We start from the raw sequence: 20,255 nt of genomic DNA on the forward strand, positions 1-20,255 counted from the left end.
ATAATAAGCAAAAAGTAAATATGATTAATATTTAAGTATTTGTTGTATAATTATAAGGAAGAACTCTTGTTATGTTACTTCGTATTTAGATGGTATAGAAAATAGAAACACACTTACTCATTTATATGGGTAGCAAGTGTGAGGGTACAGAATTTGGCTGAATTAAATTCCGAAATATTCCCATAAGCTTTAGAGGTGTGTGATTTCCTGTACCTTTGTCGCCTATAAATGAGATAGCGTGTATACAACTAATTTTATTAGTAATCTACGTCTTTCAGCAACAGCTGAAACATATTAAGACTTGAAGATAAATTTTATTATAATTTTAATAATAATGAAGTAGGAAAAGAGTAGTTCAGTAAGTTGTTACTAGTGTATGGATGATATCCCATACATATCTTCAAATATTTGTTTTGTATTTTTATTACTTGTTTGAGGTACTCCTTGGGATGGAGTTTCACAACAGAAATCCTTACATCACTGCAGATGCTGCATAGAGCTACCACTACTGTACAGAGTACTAAACAGGATCTCAGCATATGCAATCCCTGTGTAATTCCAGAGATGATAAAACAATATAAATGAAGAACAAAGAATAATCAGTGTAAAACTTCAGTATCACCTTAGCTGTTGCTCAATGTTTGTACTCACCTGTATCCAATAATAGTTCATCAGTATTCACAAATGAGAGAGAGTATTATTATCGATGTATGATAGAAGAATGAGAAATCGCTAAGCCACTATTGATGTGGATTTTTAGTTCTGAAAATGTTCAGAAGCAAAACTGCAGTAATTCGAGAAATGAGCTAAACAAGTAGTAAATCGACTTTGATTACATTACAAAGTTGATGTTTTTGAAATTCCAAAAAGGAGAAGAGGCTTATTGAAAGGAAAATACTAATCATTTTACTTTCAACTCTGATACTGGCAGAATTTTTACTTCACAGGTGAACGCTTCACAGTGGAAGTAACAGCTTGTGAGGGTACAAGATTTTCCAGATCTTTTGTAGCCAAAGTTTGGAAATAAATTATTTCATTGGGGGAAGTGAAATCTCGCACTGATTTTGAATGTAAATGAACAAGCTTTATTAGTTGAATTATGTTCAGTTTTGTTACTCAGAATAACATAGGCCAACGATGGAAAACCTTTTTTGCTGAAAATACCTTATTCTTATGTTTTTTAGGGTGGGAAATCCAAATATGATAACTGTATCGCCCACCATTTCTTTACATTTTACAGTTAAGTTTATTAAATTAAGTGATTTTTTAAAGAATTTAACAGCTTATATATGGTTAAAATAATTTTAAAAGGAGGTGTAATGAATGTAAATGACATTGATAGCACTGCTGAAAAACATTTGCTGGCAAAAAAAGAGGTCGATTCTATTTTTGTGTTAACAGATGATATTTTGTTTACTGTCAACCTAACCTCACTTTCCCGTTCCCTGTACATGTGCTCGATACAATGTCTAATCGTGGTTGTAAAAACTCTGCTGACAGTTTTTGTTATCTTTGTGGTGAATTTGTGATTAAGAAACACCAAAGAAACATTACAGACTTTGGGATAAAGGTTTATCTATCATACTTTGGATCCAAACTTGGTGATCAATATAAATCTTGGGTGCCGCATAAGGTATGTTATGTGTATGTTGAAGATCTGAGAAAATGGTCCAAAAAGGAGGAAAAAACCTTTAGATTTGCTGTTCCTATGATATGGAGGGAGCCAAAAAATCATTCCGATGATTGCTACTTTTCAGTGTTGATATTATTGGTCGTAATTCGAAAAACAAGAAGGTAATAAGCTACCCTAACCTTCCGTCCGCCATCTGACCAGTAGGGCATGGTGTAGATTTGCTGGTTCCTGAACCACCAGATGAATTTAAATTGTATTCCAACAAAAGCATTTTCTGATGTACAGTCTGATTTAGATGAACCAGATGATGATGAATTCCATTGTAAAACGGAAAGTCTAGAGCCCAAATTGTTTACCCAGACTGAGCTTAACGATTTGTGTAGGGATCTGGGCGTAACGAAACAAAAAGCGAATTGATTGTCTCTAGATTAAAAGAAAAGAACTTATTGACAGTTGGAACCAGCATATACATGTATAGAAAGAGAGAGCAGCAATTTTCCAAGTTTTTTCACGAAGAAGCTGATTTAGTGTACTGCTCAGACATTCCAAAAAGGAAGACTGGAGGCTGTTTATTGATTCATCCAAAACTAGTGATGGAAAAACGCACGCAAGGCCTCTGGAACAGCAACATGATTGGGGGGGGGGGGGGGGCTACTTCCCCGAGAAGTTCAGCAAGCGACTCATCATAGAAAAAGCTACACAAGAAGCTTCAAAGAAAAAAGAGAAAGAAAATACAAACCAATTTCAGCTGACAAGTGAAACCTCTATTAACACACATCATTGTTTTAAGTAGCTTATTGTAAATATAAACCATACTTATGTTGTAACAAAGCGTTCCATTAATTTCCCTGTGTACCATACAGCATAGGGTTTTTATGCTATGTAATAAAAAGCATATTGCTTGAAAACTGTGGGTGATAAAACTAAGGCTAGATTTGAATTCAGCTCATAAAAATCTACAAAGTTCATATATATATATATATATATATATATATATATATATATATATATATATATATAAAAAAAAAATTTCGTTGGCCTGTGTAATCATCCTGAATGTAAAGTTTTAATTATCACGTAAGAAGATATGTTAGGGAACAAGTACTGTTTTGTGTGTTGTATTATTTGCATGATTTATACCATCTGGTCACTGTGCCGTTCCAAAAGAGTTGAAGGCGTACTTTGAGTCTTCACGTGCAAAGTAGTCAAAGGCAGAAAAGTCTCTTCTGCACCAGTCATGCTGTCAAGGAATACCAGTGACCAGAAGTTTATATCAAAAATGTATGTATGTACATATTGAAAAAATGCTTGTTATTCATTACCTTAAAGGTCTTCTGCAACAAGATACTTATCATCTAATATGTGCTGTATTTAAAGGTTCAATAAAAGCCTTAAAAGACCACAGTTGCCAAGTCTTGATTTTTAGTAGAAATTAAGTTAGTCTAAAGGTAAGAAGAATATTTAACAAGCCAGGGGTTCGCAGATTACTCCCAGCTGAAGATAACAACGAGGCAACTTAAAATATAAGTAAACCCTTGCATGTGGCGTCCCTGGTGTGAAATGAACTGGAGGACGATTAAGTAATATTGGTACATCAAACCAAAAACTGGGTAGAAAGGCAAGATTTAACACCAGTAAGGAAGATCTGAGCACGAAAGTTAAATTGTTGGTACAAGAAGCCACCATTAACAAGACTATATGGAAATAGCCAAACTGTATGTTCTTCTTTCCAGGAGTAACGATTTTAACAAAGTAATAGGTGTTGGTAACTAGTAATCAGAGCTAAAGTTACTATTCAAGGGCCAATACAAACAACTGTGCAATGCTGAAACATCAAGAATCAATACAGCCAAAAGCACAAAAAGTGAAATTAAACAGATTTGAACAATATAACTGATTTTTCTGTGTATTGTAATTTACATCATCATGATTGGAATTCAGTTACTAAGAAACTATACAACCACAGAATTACAACTAAATCCACCCATATACGGATAATTGGAGCATCCATGATGAATGGCCCTACATGTTGTTCAGAGCATAGAAGGCTGTCCAACAGGTCGAAGTTCGATGAACTGCCGCGAGACAGCATGCTGATATCACCAGCAGCAGATAAAACCAAACAGCAGCCATCCACGAGTCGCAAAATGCCATAACTCTGTTAGTTTTGATCCCCCCTCCTGTCTTCTTTTTATCAGAAAAATTAAAGTGAATTACTAGTACAATAATTTGATTGCAACATTTTCTGTGCATACAGTTGCTTACAGTCAGATCACTGTGGTGTTCAAATGTTCTATAACTGTACTATTACATATAGTAAATAAAAAAAACTAGACCATTGTAGTGAATGTACTTACACCCATTGCAGGATTAAGACGTCTTACACTGTATATAGTTCAGTACATCCACATTAATACATGAGATAGATTTAAATTTGTTTAGTTTGAAAATAATATGATGCTATACATAGATAACAGCATGACTATGGAAGAGTTAATGCAGTTGGTTGTACAGCAGTTAGCTCACTTAAATACTGCAGTTACGCATATGGATGACAAGTTCACACATGAAGAAAACAGACTGACACAAAACCATAGACACACAAATTTAGAAACCAGATTTTATGCATTTACCACCCAACTTAATAGTAGGATACATTGGAAACAAGATGAAAATGGGTTTTGGTCATGTGTCCGAAATAGATGGGTACTTAGAAATAGTGGAAACTAAACTAGACAGTACTTGGAGCACATACATACTATCAAAGCAGAGAATGATAAATTAGTGCGGAGAATTGACATATTAGAAAAAGAACTGACGAGTACTGAAACAATGTTGCATACCTAGACGAAAAAAGAAAGTGATGTTTTGCTGCAATAATTAATGAATTGGAACCAAGGATACAAAAGCTGAGTGGTAAGAATGTTCATAATACAGAATTGGTAGACAACAAATCTACCTCTACAAAGACTACATCTGCAGTGTTGGAAGAACCAGCCGTTCACGATGACGATATTTTGCGTTCAAACACTAATGATGGTATACAAAATAACTCTTTGAGCTTAGAGGAGACAGAGAAAGAACTTAGAAAAGAGGTAGAAGACTTGTTATTAAATAACAGGACAGCAGCTAATAACTGTGATGACTTTACTGCAACACTAAGCAATGGATTCAATCACAAATTCCCCAAGTTTTAATAGGTTTGTTTATAAATAAATAAATCTTCTGCTACCAGTCAGGATTTTTTCTTTATTTTACTATTCGCATGATGCGTTTCGAGAAATAATTCCCATTTTCAAGTGCGTTTTTTTGGTGTATATTAAGCTATTTCTTTTGATGTCAGTGTGTGTGTGTGTGTGTGTGTGTGTGTGTGTGTGTGTGTGTGTGTGTGTGTGTGTCTGCTTCATTTTGTTGACTTTTACTGTAATACATAAGAAACACATGATTTTTAGTTGGGTATCAATTCTTTTTGTGAGGTTAGTGGCTAAAATTTAGAAGAATTTATACTTACAGTTTTCTAATGGTCCATTTGTGTAGAGTCTCACACACACTTAACATCACACACAACATGTTGTACACTTTACACATCAAAAATATCTTATATAAACAAAACAGTTACAAAGATCTTACAGGTAGTCCACAGAGATAACATTATAGGTCTTCCACAGATTATGATATGCTTTTGTACAGAGGTTATTTATCTTAACAATTTGGCTCATGAATTGCTTATATTGATTTTACTATTGTGCTTATTTCTATGTTTTACTATTTTTATTTAAGTATATTATCGAAACATCTGAAGAAATTCACTTTCAAGTTTTTCATTTAATGTTTTATCTTCATATTTTCTGTAATGTGAATATATCTCCAGTTCTTCAAGCAAATCCATTTTATGTCCTTTATTTAGTCGGTGGAGTACTTTGACATTTTGCTCTATTTTTCCAAATGGGTGTCCTGTATTATGTATGTGTGTTGCTATTGCTGATGTAGTGTGTTTGTTGTGTGTGTTTGCTCTAATGTGCTCTGTGTACCTGGTGTTGATATTTCGGCCTGTTTGTCCTACGTAGAACTTGGAGCATTCCTGGCATGTTACCTTGTATATTCCAGAGTCTGAATATGGATCATGATTACACTTTACATTATGTACTAGTTTTTGGTGTAATTTATTATTGTAGAAAATCCCAATTTTTACTCTGTGATTTTTGAAAATATTTGCAGTCTTCTGTCATACATTGCCTGTGTATGGAATTCTAGATATACATTTGTTTTTCTCTTTTTCTTCTGTGGTGCAGTTTGTACCTGGGTTTTTCTTCACTTTGTCTAAGATTGTGTCAACCATGGAAGCATTGTAACCATTGGCAACTGCAATCTTTTTCACTGTGTTTATTTCTTGTTGCATATTTTCTTGGTTCAATGGTATTTTTGTTGCCCACCTGTATGCTGCATGTTTATGGATATTTGGGTGACATGAGGTTGCAGGGATTGTGGTGTCAGTCATTGTGTTATTCCTATAAATTTTGAATGTGCATGTGTTGTTGTGTCTTGTAATATTTAGGTCCAGAAAGTTGATACTTTTATTTTGCTCATGTTCCACTGTAAATTTGATTTTCTCATTTAGATTATTGAAATGATTAAGAATGTCTGTGATGTCTTTGGTATCTCCTTTCACAGTAGTGTGTCATCTACATATCTCCTATAAAATTCTATTTTCTTGAGGCAAGGTTCTTGGCTGTCAAATAATTTTTGTTCTAAGTGATGTATGTATATGTCAGCTATGGTACCAGATATACATTGCTAGGCCATCTGGTTGCTTATAAATGTTGTCATTAAAGGTAAAGTAGTTGTAACTTAGGGTTAGCTGAAGGAGTTCCATAAATTCAACAATTTCTGTGTATGAAAGTTTCTTGTGTTGCATAATGTTCTTTTGTATTACTATTAGAGCTTCTTGTATGGGTATGTTTGAATAAAGGTTGGTGATGTCAAGTGAAATAAACTGTGCATCTTGGGAGAGCTTTCTGGTTCTTAGTTCTTTGGCTAGCATCATGCTGTTTTTTATGGAATATGTTGTTTCATATGTATAATTTTTCATCGATATGTTATTCAGTTTTTGTGACAGTTTGTGTGCTGGGTTATTTATAGAGTTGACCACGAGACGTATTGGGTTTCCATTTTTGTGTATTTCTGGCAGTGCTCTTAGGCGTGGTGCTTTTGCATTCATACATGTAAGGTATTTCTTTTCAGTTTCTTTCAACAGGAAATGTGTGTTCTTTAATTGTTCCCTAGTTTTACTTTGGAATTGTTTGGTGGGGCCTTTTTCAATGTGCTGAATGTTATTAGTAGCAAAGAATTCATTTGTTTTGTCTATGTATTCTTTTTCTCTCATCACAATTAATGTATTGCTTTTGTCTGACTTTACAACTATGAATTGGTTGTTTTTCAGTTTATTATTTATAGATTTTAAAGTTTTTATATCATTTATTGTATATTTAGATCTAAACTTATCTTTATTCATTTCTTTCTCAAGAAGCTTGCTTACTTTGTGACCTATTGCTGCTTTTGTATTTGAATTTAATTTTGCAGCATCTTCTGCACTTTTAGTTGCAGCTATAACCTGTTTCAGTGTATGGTTGTTGAGGTTAAGTTTTGCATTGTATTTTAGTCCTTTTTGGAGTAGATTGTTTTCTCTTTGGTTGAACTTTATGTCAGTGTTGTTCACCATTCTACTGTAAAATGTGTGTGTGCTTTTGTCAGTTATCTCAAGGTTGGATCTCTTGTCTTGTTTGGATGTCTTTAAGGTCTGTAGTTTCTTGTTATGTGTGTTGCAAATGGTCAAGTACTCCTTGTCAACTACATCCTGGATATGCCTGCAAATGCTGTCATAAACTGTAGATTCCATGTTGCTTGCTGCTTCTATCTGCATGTTGAGTAGCTTTCTGTTTAGTAAGTCCTTCTTATGGTACTGCCTTATTTCGGTTTTCAGCCATAGTTTTTCTGCTTTGTGTTTTATAAGTTTTGCTATGTTGCTGCTAGAACATATTTTCACTTTTATATATTTTGGAATTATGCTTAGTTGTTGACAGTGCTTGTTGAATCTTATGTGTGCAACTGTTTTTAGTACTTTCATTTTGAGGTTTTTGTATTTATATATAGCTTTCATTGCCTGGCTTGGCACTAATAATCTGATTTGATCCATTTTAAATGGTTTTTGAAAGCCTGCGACTGCAGATACAATAGGTTTGTTTATAAATAAATAAATCAATCTTCTGCTACCAGTCAGTTTTCACCTTCATGCAATGTTCACCCTATTTTATTTCTAAAGCCACTTAAGAGTGTGTTACCCAATTCCTGGTCAGATTTTAATAGGATACAACTTGTGATAAGTTTTTTGATGGGTGATGCTGCACAGTGGGGTATGTTAAAGCTAGAAAAATTCACAAGACATAGTGATTTTGAAACAGCATTTAATTCTAAGTATTGGAGTGAGGGAGCCCAAAAGAAACTGAGATTAGAATTTTTAGCATCAAAACCGTGCAACAGAAGTTCATGGAAGGGCATAGAGATTTTGTGGAATGGCATCTTAACAAAGTAAAATATCTAGACTATCCCATAAGTGAAGAACATTTGTTAGAAGTTGTCATTAGCTGATTACCAAGGTTTGTAAGGGACAAATTGTTATGGAAGGAGCCGGCCGGAGTGGCCGAGGGGTTCTAGGCCCTTCAGTCTGGAACCGCGCGATCGCTACGGTCACTAGTTCGAATCCTGCCTTGGGCATGGATGTGTGTGATGTCCTTAGGTTAGTTAGGTTTAAGTAGTTCTAAGTTCTAGGGGACTGATGCCCTCAGATGTTAAGTCCCATAGTGCTCAGAGCCATTTGTTATGGAAGGACTGGAAAAAGTGAACAACTTATTGGAATATCCAGAATAATTGGACACAGTGGAAAGGCAATCAGAAAGATGACACACAGGCAACAATATCACAATAATAATTAACAAAGTAATGTTAGAGAGCATCTCACACCACCAGGGAGAGTGCTACGAATAAAGGAAACAGGGTACATAATGGATATGATTATAACCATTCAGGGAATAGATACAGAAACAGGAACAATAACAGAAATTATAGTAATAACGCATTTAACAATACACGTACTACAGAGAAGAAAAATTAATACGCTTCGAGGTGGAGGCTCAGTCCTCTGAAACAATAGAAAATGAGCCTCAACAAATCTGTTCCAGCTTAATTAGGTACGATTACAAGCAGAGTTTAACAGATGTCTTATTACATGAAGTACACAAAAAAGAATAGATGAAACCAACATTGACATGCATTGTAAATAACAACTGTTGAAGTTATTTTAGACTCTGATAGTGACATATCAGTAGTCGATAACTATTTCTTACAGCAAAATAATTTGTTAAATGCATTTCCTTGGCTACCAGTCACAGGAATAAAGATAACTGGGATGACAGGTATGACAAGAAAACCAGTACATGCAGAATTGTGTATCAAATTTACATTAAACACATACACTTTTCAACAAGCAATGTATTTAAGGAAGATTTAAAGGTACATATGATTTTAGGCATAAACTGGTTGTTGGACAGCAGCATATCGGTAAACTTGGACAGTAACGTTCCCATACAGGCAACAAGATGACTTGGCTGTCATTCATTGTGATCAAAGCTACTCGCTTTATTGACAGAAGCTGTATTAGAATAGAATGACGGGCACCAATCAGGGGCAGACATGGTACAAGTGAATGAGACAGACATAACTGATAACATCAACAAATCAAAGAATCTAAGCATTGAGGAAAAGGAAGATATGATTTCTTTATTATGTAAACATATAACAGTATTTTCAACGTCCCCAGGTATTATTAGGGAAGGTTGAAAATTAAAGCACACAATTCATTTTACATCCATACCAGTATTGACAAAGCCATTAGTTAAAAAAGAAACTGAAAGAATGTTACAATGGAATATTACAGAAATGTCCGATAGCTGTTATAACAGTCCATTAGTTTTTGTTAAAAACCAGATGTTAATGTATGTATAGTGTTGGATGCATGAACTGTAAATAGAATTATAGAGCCTGAGGGACATGAGACCCCTTAAACAGAGGAACTGCTTGCAAAGTTTGATGGATTAAAATACCTCAGCACAATGGATCTCATGTTGGGTTATTAGTAGATTGCCCTGCATGAAGATTCGCTGAAGTTTACAGCATTTCTGTTTGAAGGAAGGTCTTATTAATTCAAAGTGCTGCCATTTGCTCTAAATTTATCAGTCTGTTTTCATAAGACCTTTGCATAAAGTATTGGGAAACGAGCTAAAAAGGGAAGTGTTGTTATGTGTTGATGATGTATTTGTAATATCCACAGAATGTGAAGAAAACCTGCAAACTTTGAATGAATTTTTAAGGAGGTTAGGTTCCCAAGGTGTCACCATTAAATTGTCAAAATTGTAATTTGGTTGAAAAGAGGTGAAATTCTTGGGACACATTGTAAATACTATGCAGATTAAGCTATATCCACACAGATTAGATGTGACCATGAATTGCCCAGAACCTACTAATAAAAAACAACTCAAATCATTTTCAGGTATGGTAGGATTCTACAGAAAAGTCATTCCCAATTCAGTACTTAATGCACCAAGTCTGGGGAGGTAAATAAAACAGAACACAATGTGGAGATGTGATATAAATTGTCTTGAAGAATTTTCAAAAATAAAAGCAGCATTGGTTACAGTCAACTATTGGTTCACCCAAATTTTTCCATTCCTTTCCATACGGTGGTGGATGCATCAGATTATGGGTTCGGCTATCACGTATTCCAAGAATATGTGACTGATCATACATTAGAGCGAAAACCAATAGCTTTTGCCAGTAGATTGCTGACATAAAATGAGTGAAATTATAGAATTACAGAAAAAGAAACATTATCAGCAGTGTGGGCATTCAAGAAATTTAAATACCTACTAGTGGTATCTGAGACAGCAATACATACAGACCGTAGCACATTGACATTTCTATGTAAGAGCGAACTTCAACACAGTAGGCTAACACAGTGGGCTCTCTATCTCTACAGGAATTTTGCTTTCTTATTAAATATGTAAAGGGGAAAGATAATATACTACCCGATGCACTGTCTTGACTGCCTATAGGTCTTCAGTCAAACCAAAACGTATAGGAAAGAATCAAATTTGCTGTTTGTTTTCGAAAAGTAAATATATACAAGAAAGACGTGAAAATTTTTGTAAAAACTTAGAAAGTGAACAATGCAAGGACGATCACTTATGGCTGTATATTGATGCCTTATGCCAAAGTCATATTGATACAAAAGACATTTGGAAACTTTACAAAGGATTACTGTTTGATGGGAACACAATTCGCATAGCTAGTTACTAAGCATCCCATAAAATAGCATTAATTTAATAACCTGGCATGTACATGTAGGATATGCCCATTTCAGCCCAAAAAGTGTATGTGTATGAACAAATATTACTACTTTAAGACTATAAATTGCTTTGTTAGAAAAATCCTGAGATCCTTTGAGATATGTCAGAAAGTTGAGGTACAAACATTGGAGTCCACATTGCATTGTATCTCATCATTCCCTGTAATCTGTGAGACCTGTTGGCCATGACGTGTCTAGAGGCTGAGGAGGAATGGTGTTGGAATGCTGGGCCAAACTAATAAAATTATACCTGTTAAGGAAGGCAACAGAAGTCCTTATGTCACAGCAGATGCTGCATGGAGTTACCAGTACCGTACAGAGTACTAAACAGGACCTCATAGTATGCAATCTCTGTGTCACTGCATGGGTGATAAAACAGTATGAATGAAGAACAAAGAATAATTGATGTAAAACTTCAGTAACACCATAGCTGCTGCTGAATGTTTTTACTCACCTGTATACAATAAAAGTTCATCAATATTCACAAATGAGAGAGAGTATTGTTATGAATGTATGATAGAAGAATAAAAGATTGCTAAGCTACTATTGGTGCTGATTTTTAGTTCTAAAAATATTCGTAAGCGAAACTGCAGTAATTGGAGGACTGAGCTCAACAAATAGTAACCTGACTTTGTTTACTTTACACAGTTGTTGTTTTTGAAATTCCAGAAAGGAGAAGAGACTTATTGAAATGCAAATACTAATCATTTTACTTTCAACTCTGATCCTGGCAGAATTTGTATTTCATGGGGTAAACAACAGCTTATGAAGGTACAAGATTTTCCAGATGTTATGTAGCCAGAGTTTGGAAATAGATTATTTCATTGAGTGGAAGTAAACCTTGCACTAATTTTGAATATAAATGAACAAGCTTTATTAGTAGAATTATATGCATTTTTGTTATACAGAATAAGCATTTCGAATATAAAGTTTTAATTATTGTGTAAGAAGATTTATTAGGGGACAAGTCCTCTTTTGTGTATTTTATTATATGCTTAAGGTGTTCCGCACGGTCTTCGTGTCATTCCAAAAGAGTTGAAGACATACTTGGAGTCTAGACATGCAAAGTAGTCAAAGGCAACGAAGTGTCTTCTACACCAGCCATGCCGTCAAGGAATACCATCGACCAGAAGTTTATATCAATAATGCGTATATGAACATACTGAAAAAGTGCTTGTCATTCATTACCCAAAAAGTCTTCTGTAACAAGATACTTATCACCTAATATGTGATGTATTTAAAGGTTGGAGTTGCCACCTCATGGTTTTTAGTAAGTATTGAGTTACAGTTATTCTTCAGGTAAGAAGAATATGAAACAATTCGGGTCCACAGTATAATCTGAGCTGAAGATCACAATGAGGTAACTTAAATATAAATGAACTTTCGCAAGCTGAAGCATGTGGCATTGTGCAGAGACTTTCACTCTCCAATGCCAGAGAGTTAAACTGACAAGTAGTTGAACAATACTAATGTTGCAAGAAATATTAAGTATTAGTGGAAAAACTAGATTGGTTTCGTATTTTTATGACAGTGAGAACTTTTGAACACCTCAAGTGTGTTAGTTTGTTTACACTGGCAAATTGGACTTCACAAATGAAATGACAAGCAGGTTTTGAATAATTACTACAATCTGTAGCTGTCTCAGTGAGACAGATGGAATGGTGGCCAAGCAAACTTTGCTCAAGTGGGTTATTTCCATTCGTATAATGTAAGACTCGCCCACCTTTGCAGAAAAAACACATGTTAATAGCATACAAAGGGCATTATTAGTACAGAGTAAGAAAGTATTACACAGTGTGTGATATCAGTTTTGTGGTTGTTATTGTGCAAACACATTAATGTGCATGCTTTAACAGTACAAGGCCAGGAGGAGGAAAGGTGAAGAAGGAAGTGAGAGCTGAAGGATGTCAGACAAAGTATGAGTATTAATGTACAGAGACAATCCTGTCATTCTACGCATACCTCCAAAATTCTAACTTCCAAATCTAGGCTTTTATATTTTTCATACATAAGCATTTCTCTCTTACTTGTCTACAAATAATACATTTCATAGGCTTACTATTATATCTGCTCTTAAAGATAAAAGAAAATAATTTCACTTAAACCAGAAAATAAATTTTAAAAAATTCTGTTGTATCTCTATAAGACAGGCAGTAGCACAAAGCACACTTCATCCCCCTGCACAGAAATTTGTCATGCATAGGCCGGTGAAGTTTGGCAATCTACGTAGCTAGCCCTGATCTTGACAGTGCACCAGTACGTCTTCTTATGTAGTTCTGTGTTATCTTCAATACACTTTGATATTTTCAACCTGCAGAGTATACAGAAGAGATGACAATACGATCAGCGCAATCTCTCTATAGAGGGAAAATTCATTCTGGAAACAATCCCCTAGATAGCACAGCCATTTCTCTGCAGTGTCTTTTCTCCCAGGAGCACTCATTGCACAAGGTGTGCTGCAGAAATTCTGTGAAGCAGCAAAAGCAGCAGATGGGTGCTGGCAGAAGTAAGGCAGGTCATGAGTCGTGCCCAGATAGCACAGCCGGTGGAGCATTTGCCCCCAGAAGACAGAGTCGTGGTTTGCCACACCATTTTAGTATTGCAGTAAGTTTCAAATCTGTGCATACTGTGCTGCAGAGTGAAAATTTATTCTGAATGCAATGACATTTCAGAGGCCTTAATATGTTTTTCAGTGCTAGAGTCAAAGGTCCAACTTCCATACCCGTCAAGGACAATGGAGAATATGTGACACCCAAGCATTCAGGTTCTCAGTTGCAAACCGAGATCTGACTCATTAAGAATTTTCCCATTTTGATGAACTGTTACCTGGGCTGTTAATTGTAGAGTTTTCCTCTTGCTTGGAGTCACATTCTTGACCAAAATCCTATTTGTGTGTCCGATTGTTGACACTTCTTCAAAAGTAATGCTATTGTATTTTGAAATTTGTTTGCATTATCTGTTTTGAGAATACTACCGGTCTGGCCTCGGAAGGGTTAGTAAGTAGGCCAAAATTTTCACAGCACTCAATCTGTTTGCATTGCATTGAAGACAGGTAAAATCTAGATACATGGGATGTTGTCAGATGCAGAGAAGAGTCAACTAATCACCTTCTCAAATAGTACAAGATGGGATCTGATAGCACCACAGCAGGACAACAATATCGATACTTGGGTGCAACACTGACCGTTGGGGACTAAACACAGGGGAGGGTGTAAACTGGGTACATAAGTCTCTGCACAGTGTGGGCAGGGTTACAAAGGAGAAAGCTGATGTCCCTTGTAAAACAACAGTTGAAGTACCCAGCAGGAATACGGGATCCCAACCAAAGAGAAAGGTACCTGTGAAAGCAGGTACCAGTAGTGCAGCAGCAGGGGCAGCCAGGGGTATGGTAGGATGTGTGTGTGTGTGTGTGTGTGTGTGTGTGTGTGTGTGTGTATGTGTGTGTGTGTGTGTGTGTGTGAGAGAGAGAGAGAGAGAGAGAGAGAGAGAGAGAGAGAGAGAGAGAGTGAGAGGAATCGTAATGCAGCTGCCAATGTTGTTGGGTAGTATTGCAGAACGCGATTCCCAATTAGTAAATAACCTGATACCATGTTTATTTTTTGTACTTAACATTATTTTACTAATAAAAGATGCATCATTTTACTACATGCAGCTACAATTAAGTGATTTCTGTATGATTTATATTTATTTTGTACTAGTATCAGTTCTTGTAATAGTTGACTTTTATTAATAAGTTATCGTGAATACTGTAAAAGGCTCTTGTTACAATAGCTTACACATCAACTTTCAGGAATAATAAAGATGCTATTTGAAGATTTGTTTGTACAGAATTACCTTCTGAAAATGTTAATTTTGAAATTAATTAGTTACCAATATAACTGACTGGTGCTGGTTTCTGTTGTCAGTTTCTAGAATTATTCTGAAAGAAAGACTAGTGAATGTAACAGCTACTGTTGCAACTGGGTGAGCTAATGTCTGATTACACTGATGTAATTTCGTGCATTTACTTGTGAGGTTTTGCAGTTTGCTGTAATTCTGCTACATCATGTTCGTTGAGTGAGCAAGAAATTTTGGAAGCTAAAGTGGAAGAAATTGCTCAGTAACTCACCTTGCACCTTTTTTGTTGGAGGATAACTGCACTGTCCGTCAGTTTTATTTTAAAATTTATAACCTATGAAAAAACTAAAAGTATATGTGAAGAATAAATCTTGAGTCTGGTCCTCGTTTTAGCACGCATTACTCTCGAAGATATATCAGCTACATATTATGTACCCGTAACACTTAAGATAACGGCATAAATGCATGGTTTCGTGGCCCCAATATTTTTCTAAGTGGCTGATCTCCAAAGTGTTGACCAACAGTTATGTACTTCATTAACTGTTTTTTGAAATTCATAAACAGTTGTACTTTCAGATTTGAGATCGAGATTTAAACACCAAAAGTACCACAAGAAGTCTGTAACTCTCTGTAAATTAGCAGTGTTAATTGTAATTACACTGAGATGACAAAGTCGTAGGATACCTCCTAATATCATGTCAGACTTTCTTTTGCCCAGTGTAGTGCAACTCGACTTGTGATCCCCTGCAGAAATATTGAGCCATGCTGTCTCTATGGTCATCATGCCAGTGCAGGTTTTTGTGCACAAACTGACCTGCCAATTATGTCCCATAAATGTTATGTAATCTGGATGGCCAAACAATTCACATGAATTGTTTTCCAGTCATCTAGTGTTGAACCGATATGGTCACAAGCCCAGGAGAGACGCTGCAGGCTGCTAGCAAAGACACTTGCATTGGTCATCTACTGCCATAGCTCATTAATTCCAAATTTTGTCCTAAGTCCTAAGTGATACGTTTGTCGTATGCCCTGCATTTATTTCGTAGCACCGACACTCTTTGCAAAGGCTGTTGCTCTCGGTCGTTAAGTGAACGCCGTCAACTATTGCATTGTCTGTTGTGAGAGTTACTGCCTGAAATATATTCTCGGCACACTCCAGACTCTGTGGACCTCGGAATATTGAATTCCCTAATGATTTACAAAATGGGATGTCCCAAGCATCTAACTCCAGCTACCATTCCACTTTGAAAGCCCGTTAATTCCCGTCGTGTGTCCATTATCTCTTCAGAAACCTTTTTACATGAATCACCTGAGTACAAATGACAGCTCCACCTCCCTTTTATATCCTGTGTATGTGATATTACCACCATCTGCGTATGTGCATATCGCTATCCCTTGACTTTTGTCACCTGCCATCAATGGAATTTGACTTTCTTGTTTTTGAAAATTTTATGAATGGATCACAGACTTGTAACTGAGGTGCAGTATTTGATCGGTCAGTATTCCAAAAACACTGTTTGAGGTTCAGTATGTGGTGGTCCACTATCTGAGAACAGTATTTGTTTGGTTGAGCACTTCCTGGTGTGAAAAATGACACTGGTTTCCATACAAGTTGCTATGTGAGTGGCGTTAGCTACATGTGAAGGTATTTGTAATGATGTTTTGCACCTGACGAATATAAATAAAAAGAACAATCAGAATAAATGTATCAAGTTATTGATTTATGATAGCCACCCTAAACAAGTATACACTGCTTCAAAGGTAAGTAAATTATATTTAATTATTGTTCTATCTACATCCGTTTCAATCTTGCCACATGTCTGTATATGTGGGTTATCATACTGAGAAAAATTTTACATAAAGATGAAAATGGATTGCATTGGAGTATGCATGCGAAGACATAGGACATAGGTTAGTCTGTGTAGGTGTATACAGTGTATCTCAGGAGGAATGATCAATATTCAGGGATATCACAAAAACCCTAATTTGAAACAAAAAATTTCATATGAGTGTATGCCCTGTGCCGAATGGTTTCCGAGATAGAATACATTTAATGTACATTTGTCTTTGGGCTTTATGCACGTATATAAGTCTTGCCCAGCCAACCTGCATCATCATCATCATCATCTTCTTCTTCTTCTTCTTCTTCTTCTTCTTCTTCTTGAATAGTTTCCAGTCTCAGGCTGAGTCTCTGTGGAACACAAGCCTTACCATCTAGTCGTTTCCCCACCATCTTTCTGTGTTCACTCTGGTCCAGTCCTCGCCTTTTTCTTTTTTTCCTTTTTCTTCTTCTTCGAAAGACTCCTCTACACCTTTCAGGCATCTATCCCTTGATCTTCCTCTAGGTCATTTCCTCCACATCTCCATTTCATGTATCGTCTTGGGAATCCTCTAGTCTCCCATTCTCTTTAAGTGCCCATACTATCTTAGACTTGATGTTTCTATCCGGCTGTGTAAGAGTTTCTCTTTCACTATTTCCCTTGCCCCTTCCTTCCTCATCCTCTCTCTCCTTGTTATCCTGTCCTACTTCTGAGGAACTTCATTCCACTTGCATTTAATCTGCTGACATTTCTTTTCTTCATTACCCGTGTTTCAGATGTGTTGGTCAGTATTGGCATGTAATAACTTCTATATACTGTTTCTTTGCCTTTTTTGTGGGGTTCCCTAGATGTACCATCTGCAAAAAGAACTGATTAAATGTTGACACTGATAGGCAAATCATTAACAAAGAACAGAAAAACAGGATTAAGAATAGAGCCTTGTGTGACTGTTAAGAGAAGGCAGGTTTGAAGGTGGTGTAATGTGCAACTGCAGCGTACCTTGGCTACTTGTGTTCTATATCAGACACCATTCAAACTAGGGCATAGGTACATATGAAGTTTTTTGCTTCAAATGATTGTTCCTGTTGTCTCCCTGAGTATTGACCATTCCTCCCAGGACACCCTGTATGAGGAAAGAAAAGCCCATCACTACAAGATAAGTGTGTTATCATGAAACAACAGTGGAGAAACTCTTATATTGCTAGAGGAGTAACGAGTGAAGCATTTTACCAGGAGATCTCCTCTGTCCATTTCCAGAAAGCGTCCCTAAACTTGACTACCTGCTCCAATACTGGAAAAACATCAAAGCTTGTGGAAGATAGGATAATGGTAAATCTGGTTTTATAGTAAATGTTTGTATAATAATATTAGGGAGATAAAGTAATTATACAATGATTTTTCCCTACTATATGATTTTAGGACATGGATATCTGTTCAATCCTCTCTTTAGGATGGGACGTACGTGCCGCACATGCCAGGCTTACCACAGTGGCGTCCGAATTACATTTTCTGTAGCAGCCACGGTGACTCGAGTGAGTTCGCCGACCAGTTCATCGAGTACTTTTTCACCCTGTACGATGGTGAGGTTCGGACGGGGCTTCAAGGCTTGTACCATGAGGACGCCTACTTCTCTCTCTCTAGCACGTACTATGCTGGACAGAGCACAGCAACCAGTAAGGGGTAAGTGCAAATCCACCACTATTCTCTCACTACCTGTTGCAGGCCCCTTGAGTATATTCTGAGGACGAATATAGTCTGTCAGTAAACTCAAGAGCGACTGAGTTCCCACTCTGCCTACCCAGCTATGTCACAAGGCACTTCTACAGGCTGTTTCACAATGTAGTACCGGCCCTGCTGTGGCATGAACTTTAAATCTGTGGCGACGCCGTGTACAGATACGTCCCGGCAGCATTTATTTTTAGATAAATGCGTTAAGAACATAAGGAATACAAAAGACGATAACTTCTTCCAAGACACAACATTATAATATTAACATAGGAACGGAAGCCAGGATTCTACTGCAAACATAGAGCCGAATGCCTGTTCATGTGAATGTATGATACTCTACTGCTATTCATAAAATGAACCCCATAAAATGCAATATATCTGTAGAATTTAAGGCTTTTTCTTACTTTGTGTTTGTACTAAAAGGTAGAAGTTTCCTGTGAAGGGCTGCATCGAAATGTAACAGTTCTTGCAACATGAAGAGTGTTTGAAAAGCAACGAGAAATTTATAATTTCGGATGTTATATTAGTCCGATTTGCACTACTTCTTTTGTCATTGTCTTCGTAAACGTGTCTGAAAAGTATCAGTACAATGTTACGCATATTGGGTATTTACTCTATTGTCAGCTGTCAAAAAGATTACATCCGTTCTTGTAGTATTAATGATTATTTGCTTTGTATATACCTGTAAATAGATTAGAGAACCTGTTTTAAATTTTGCTATAAGAATGGAATAAAGTGTATCAAATTTTTAGAAATGTTAAATATTACTTTTTATGAGTCTGCTATTAGTAAAACAAGGGCATACAAGTGGTATAAAAATTTCAAAGCCAGGCCTTAAAGGACAGCGGTTTTACAATGTGGATGAGACTAAAAATGCATAGTTAAGAGACCTACAAACTATCCTGAAGAAACAGTTCCTAATGTGTTTTGGGAATTGGAAAAAGCACTGGCATAAGTGTGTAGTATGTAATGGGGAATATTTTGAAGAGGATAACATTGCTGTAGATTAACAAATAAAGCACTTACCAAAAAATAAAAACTAATATGTGAATGCACCTTGTTTACATAGAAGTCCAGAATCGGTGTACACGTTTCGAAGGAAATTTCAGCAGTGTTTAGGATAGCTATTGTTGTATATGTTTTAAGCAGTATGTCTTAGAATCAGGCAAATAGTAACTGAGATAGAGATTTGATGAAAGAGTACGTTCAAATGCTGCTGTTCAATAAGCATCAAAGGTTTTATGTGATTGAATCTCATTCTATTAGTGAAAAATCAATTAATTTTACCATGAAGTTCTTAAATGGGCACTGGTTTTGTACAACTAGTGATAATGGTATTTATTGTTTTGGACCACATTTGCCTGTATTTATCTTGGAAAACTGTTTAACATATATACTACCATGTAGTACATTTCTACCACATGAAACTTTATAGTGTATGAACATAGTCATGCTTGAAAGCATACACAACGTATTTTTTAAGAAATTATTCATTGCCTATTTACATACATCATAATTTAGAGGTCATTATCAACAGTGTCACTGTCAGTATTGTCATTGTCATCATCGTCTCTTTCTATATTAATAACTACGTCATCTAGTATGTCTTCAATAATCATTATCCTTATCCCAGTACTCTCATTCAAGTTTCTCCATGTGGAGGCCGTGTGCACTCCAGTCATTTAGTTTGGAATAAAAAACGGAAACTCAGAAAATTGTTCATCAACTGCAGTAACTTTGTCATGCAAATATCTCCAATAATATTTCTTCCTCTGATGAA

At 36.0% G+C, this 20,255-nt stretch overlaps 1 protein-coding gene across 1 annotated transcript in view; it reads left to right on the forward strand.

The window, feature by feature from the left end:
- The window catches only part of LOC124550601 (nuclear RNA export factor 1-like), a 135,068-nt gene that overhangs the window by 73,479 nt on the left and 41,334 nt on the right, over window positions 1-20,255 (forward strand). Inside the window, exon 10 of the mRNA XM_047125324.1 lies at window positions 18,198-18,427. Coding sequence (XP_046981280.1) covers window positions 18,198-18,427 — 230 coding nt within the window. The remainder of the gene's footprint in view (window positions 1-18,197; window positions 18,428-20,255) is intronic.

Source organism: Schistocerca americana, chromosome 9, assembly GCF_021461395.2.
Source record: "Schistocerca americana isolate TAMUIC-IGC-003095 chromosome 9, iqSchAmer2.1, whole genome shotgun sequence".
In the NCBI taxonomy this organism is placed as follows: domain Eukaryota; kingdom Metazoa; phylum Arthropoda; class Insecta; order Orthoptera; family Acrididae; genus Schistocerca; species Schistocerca americana.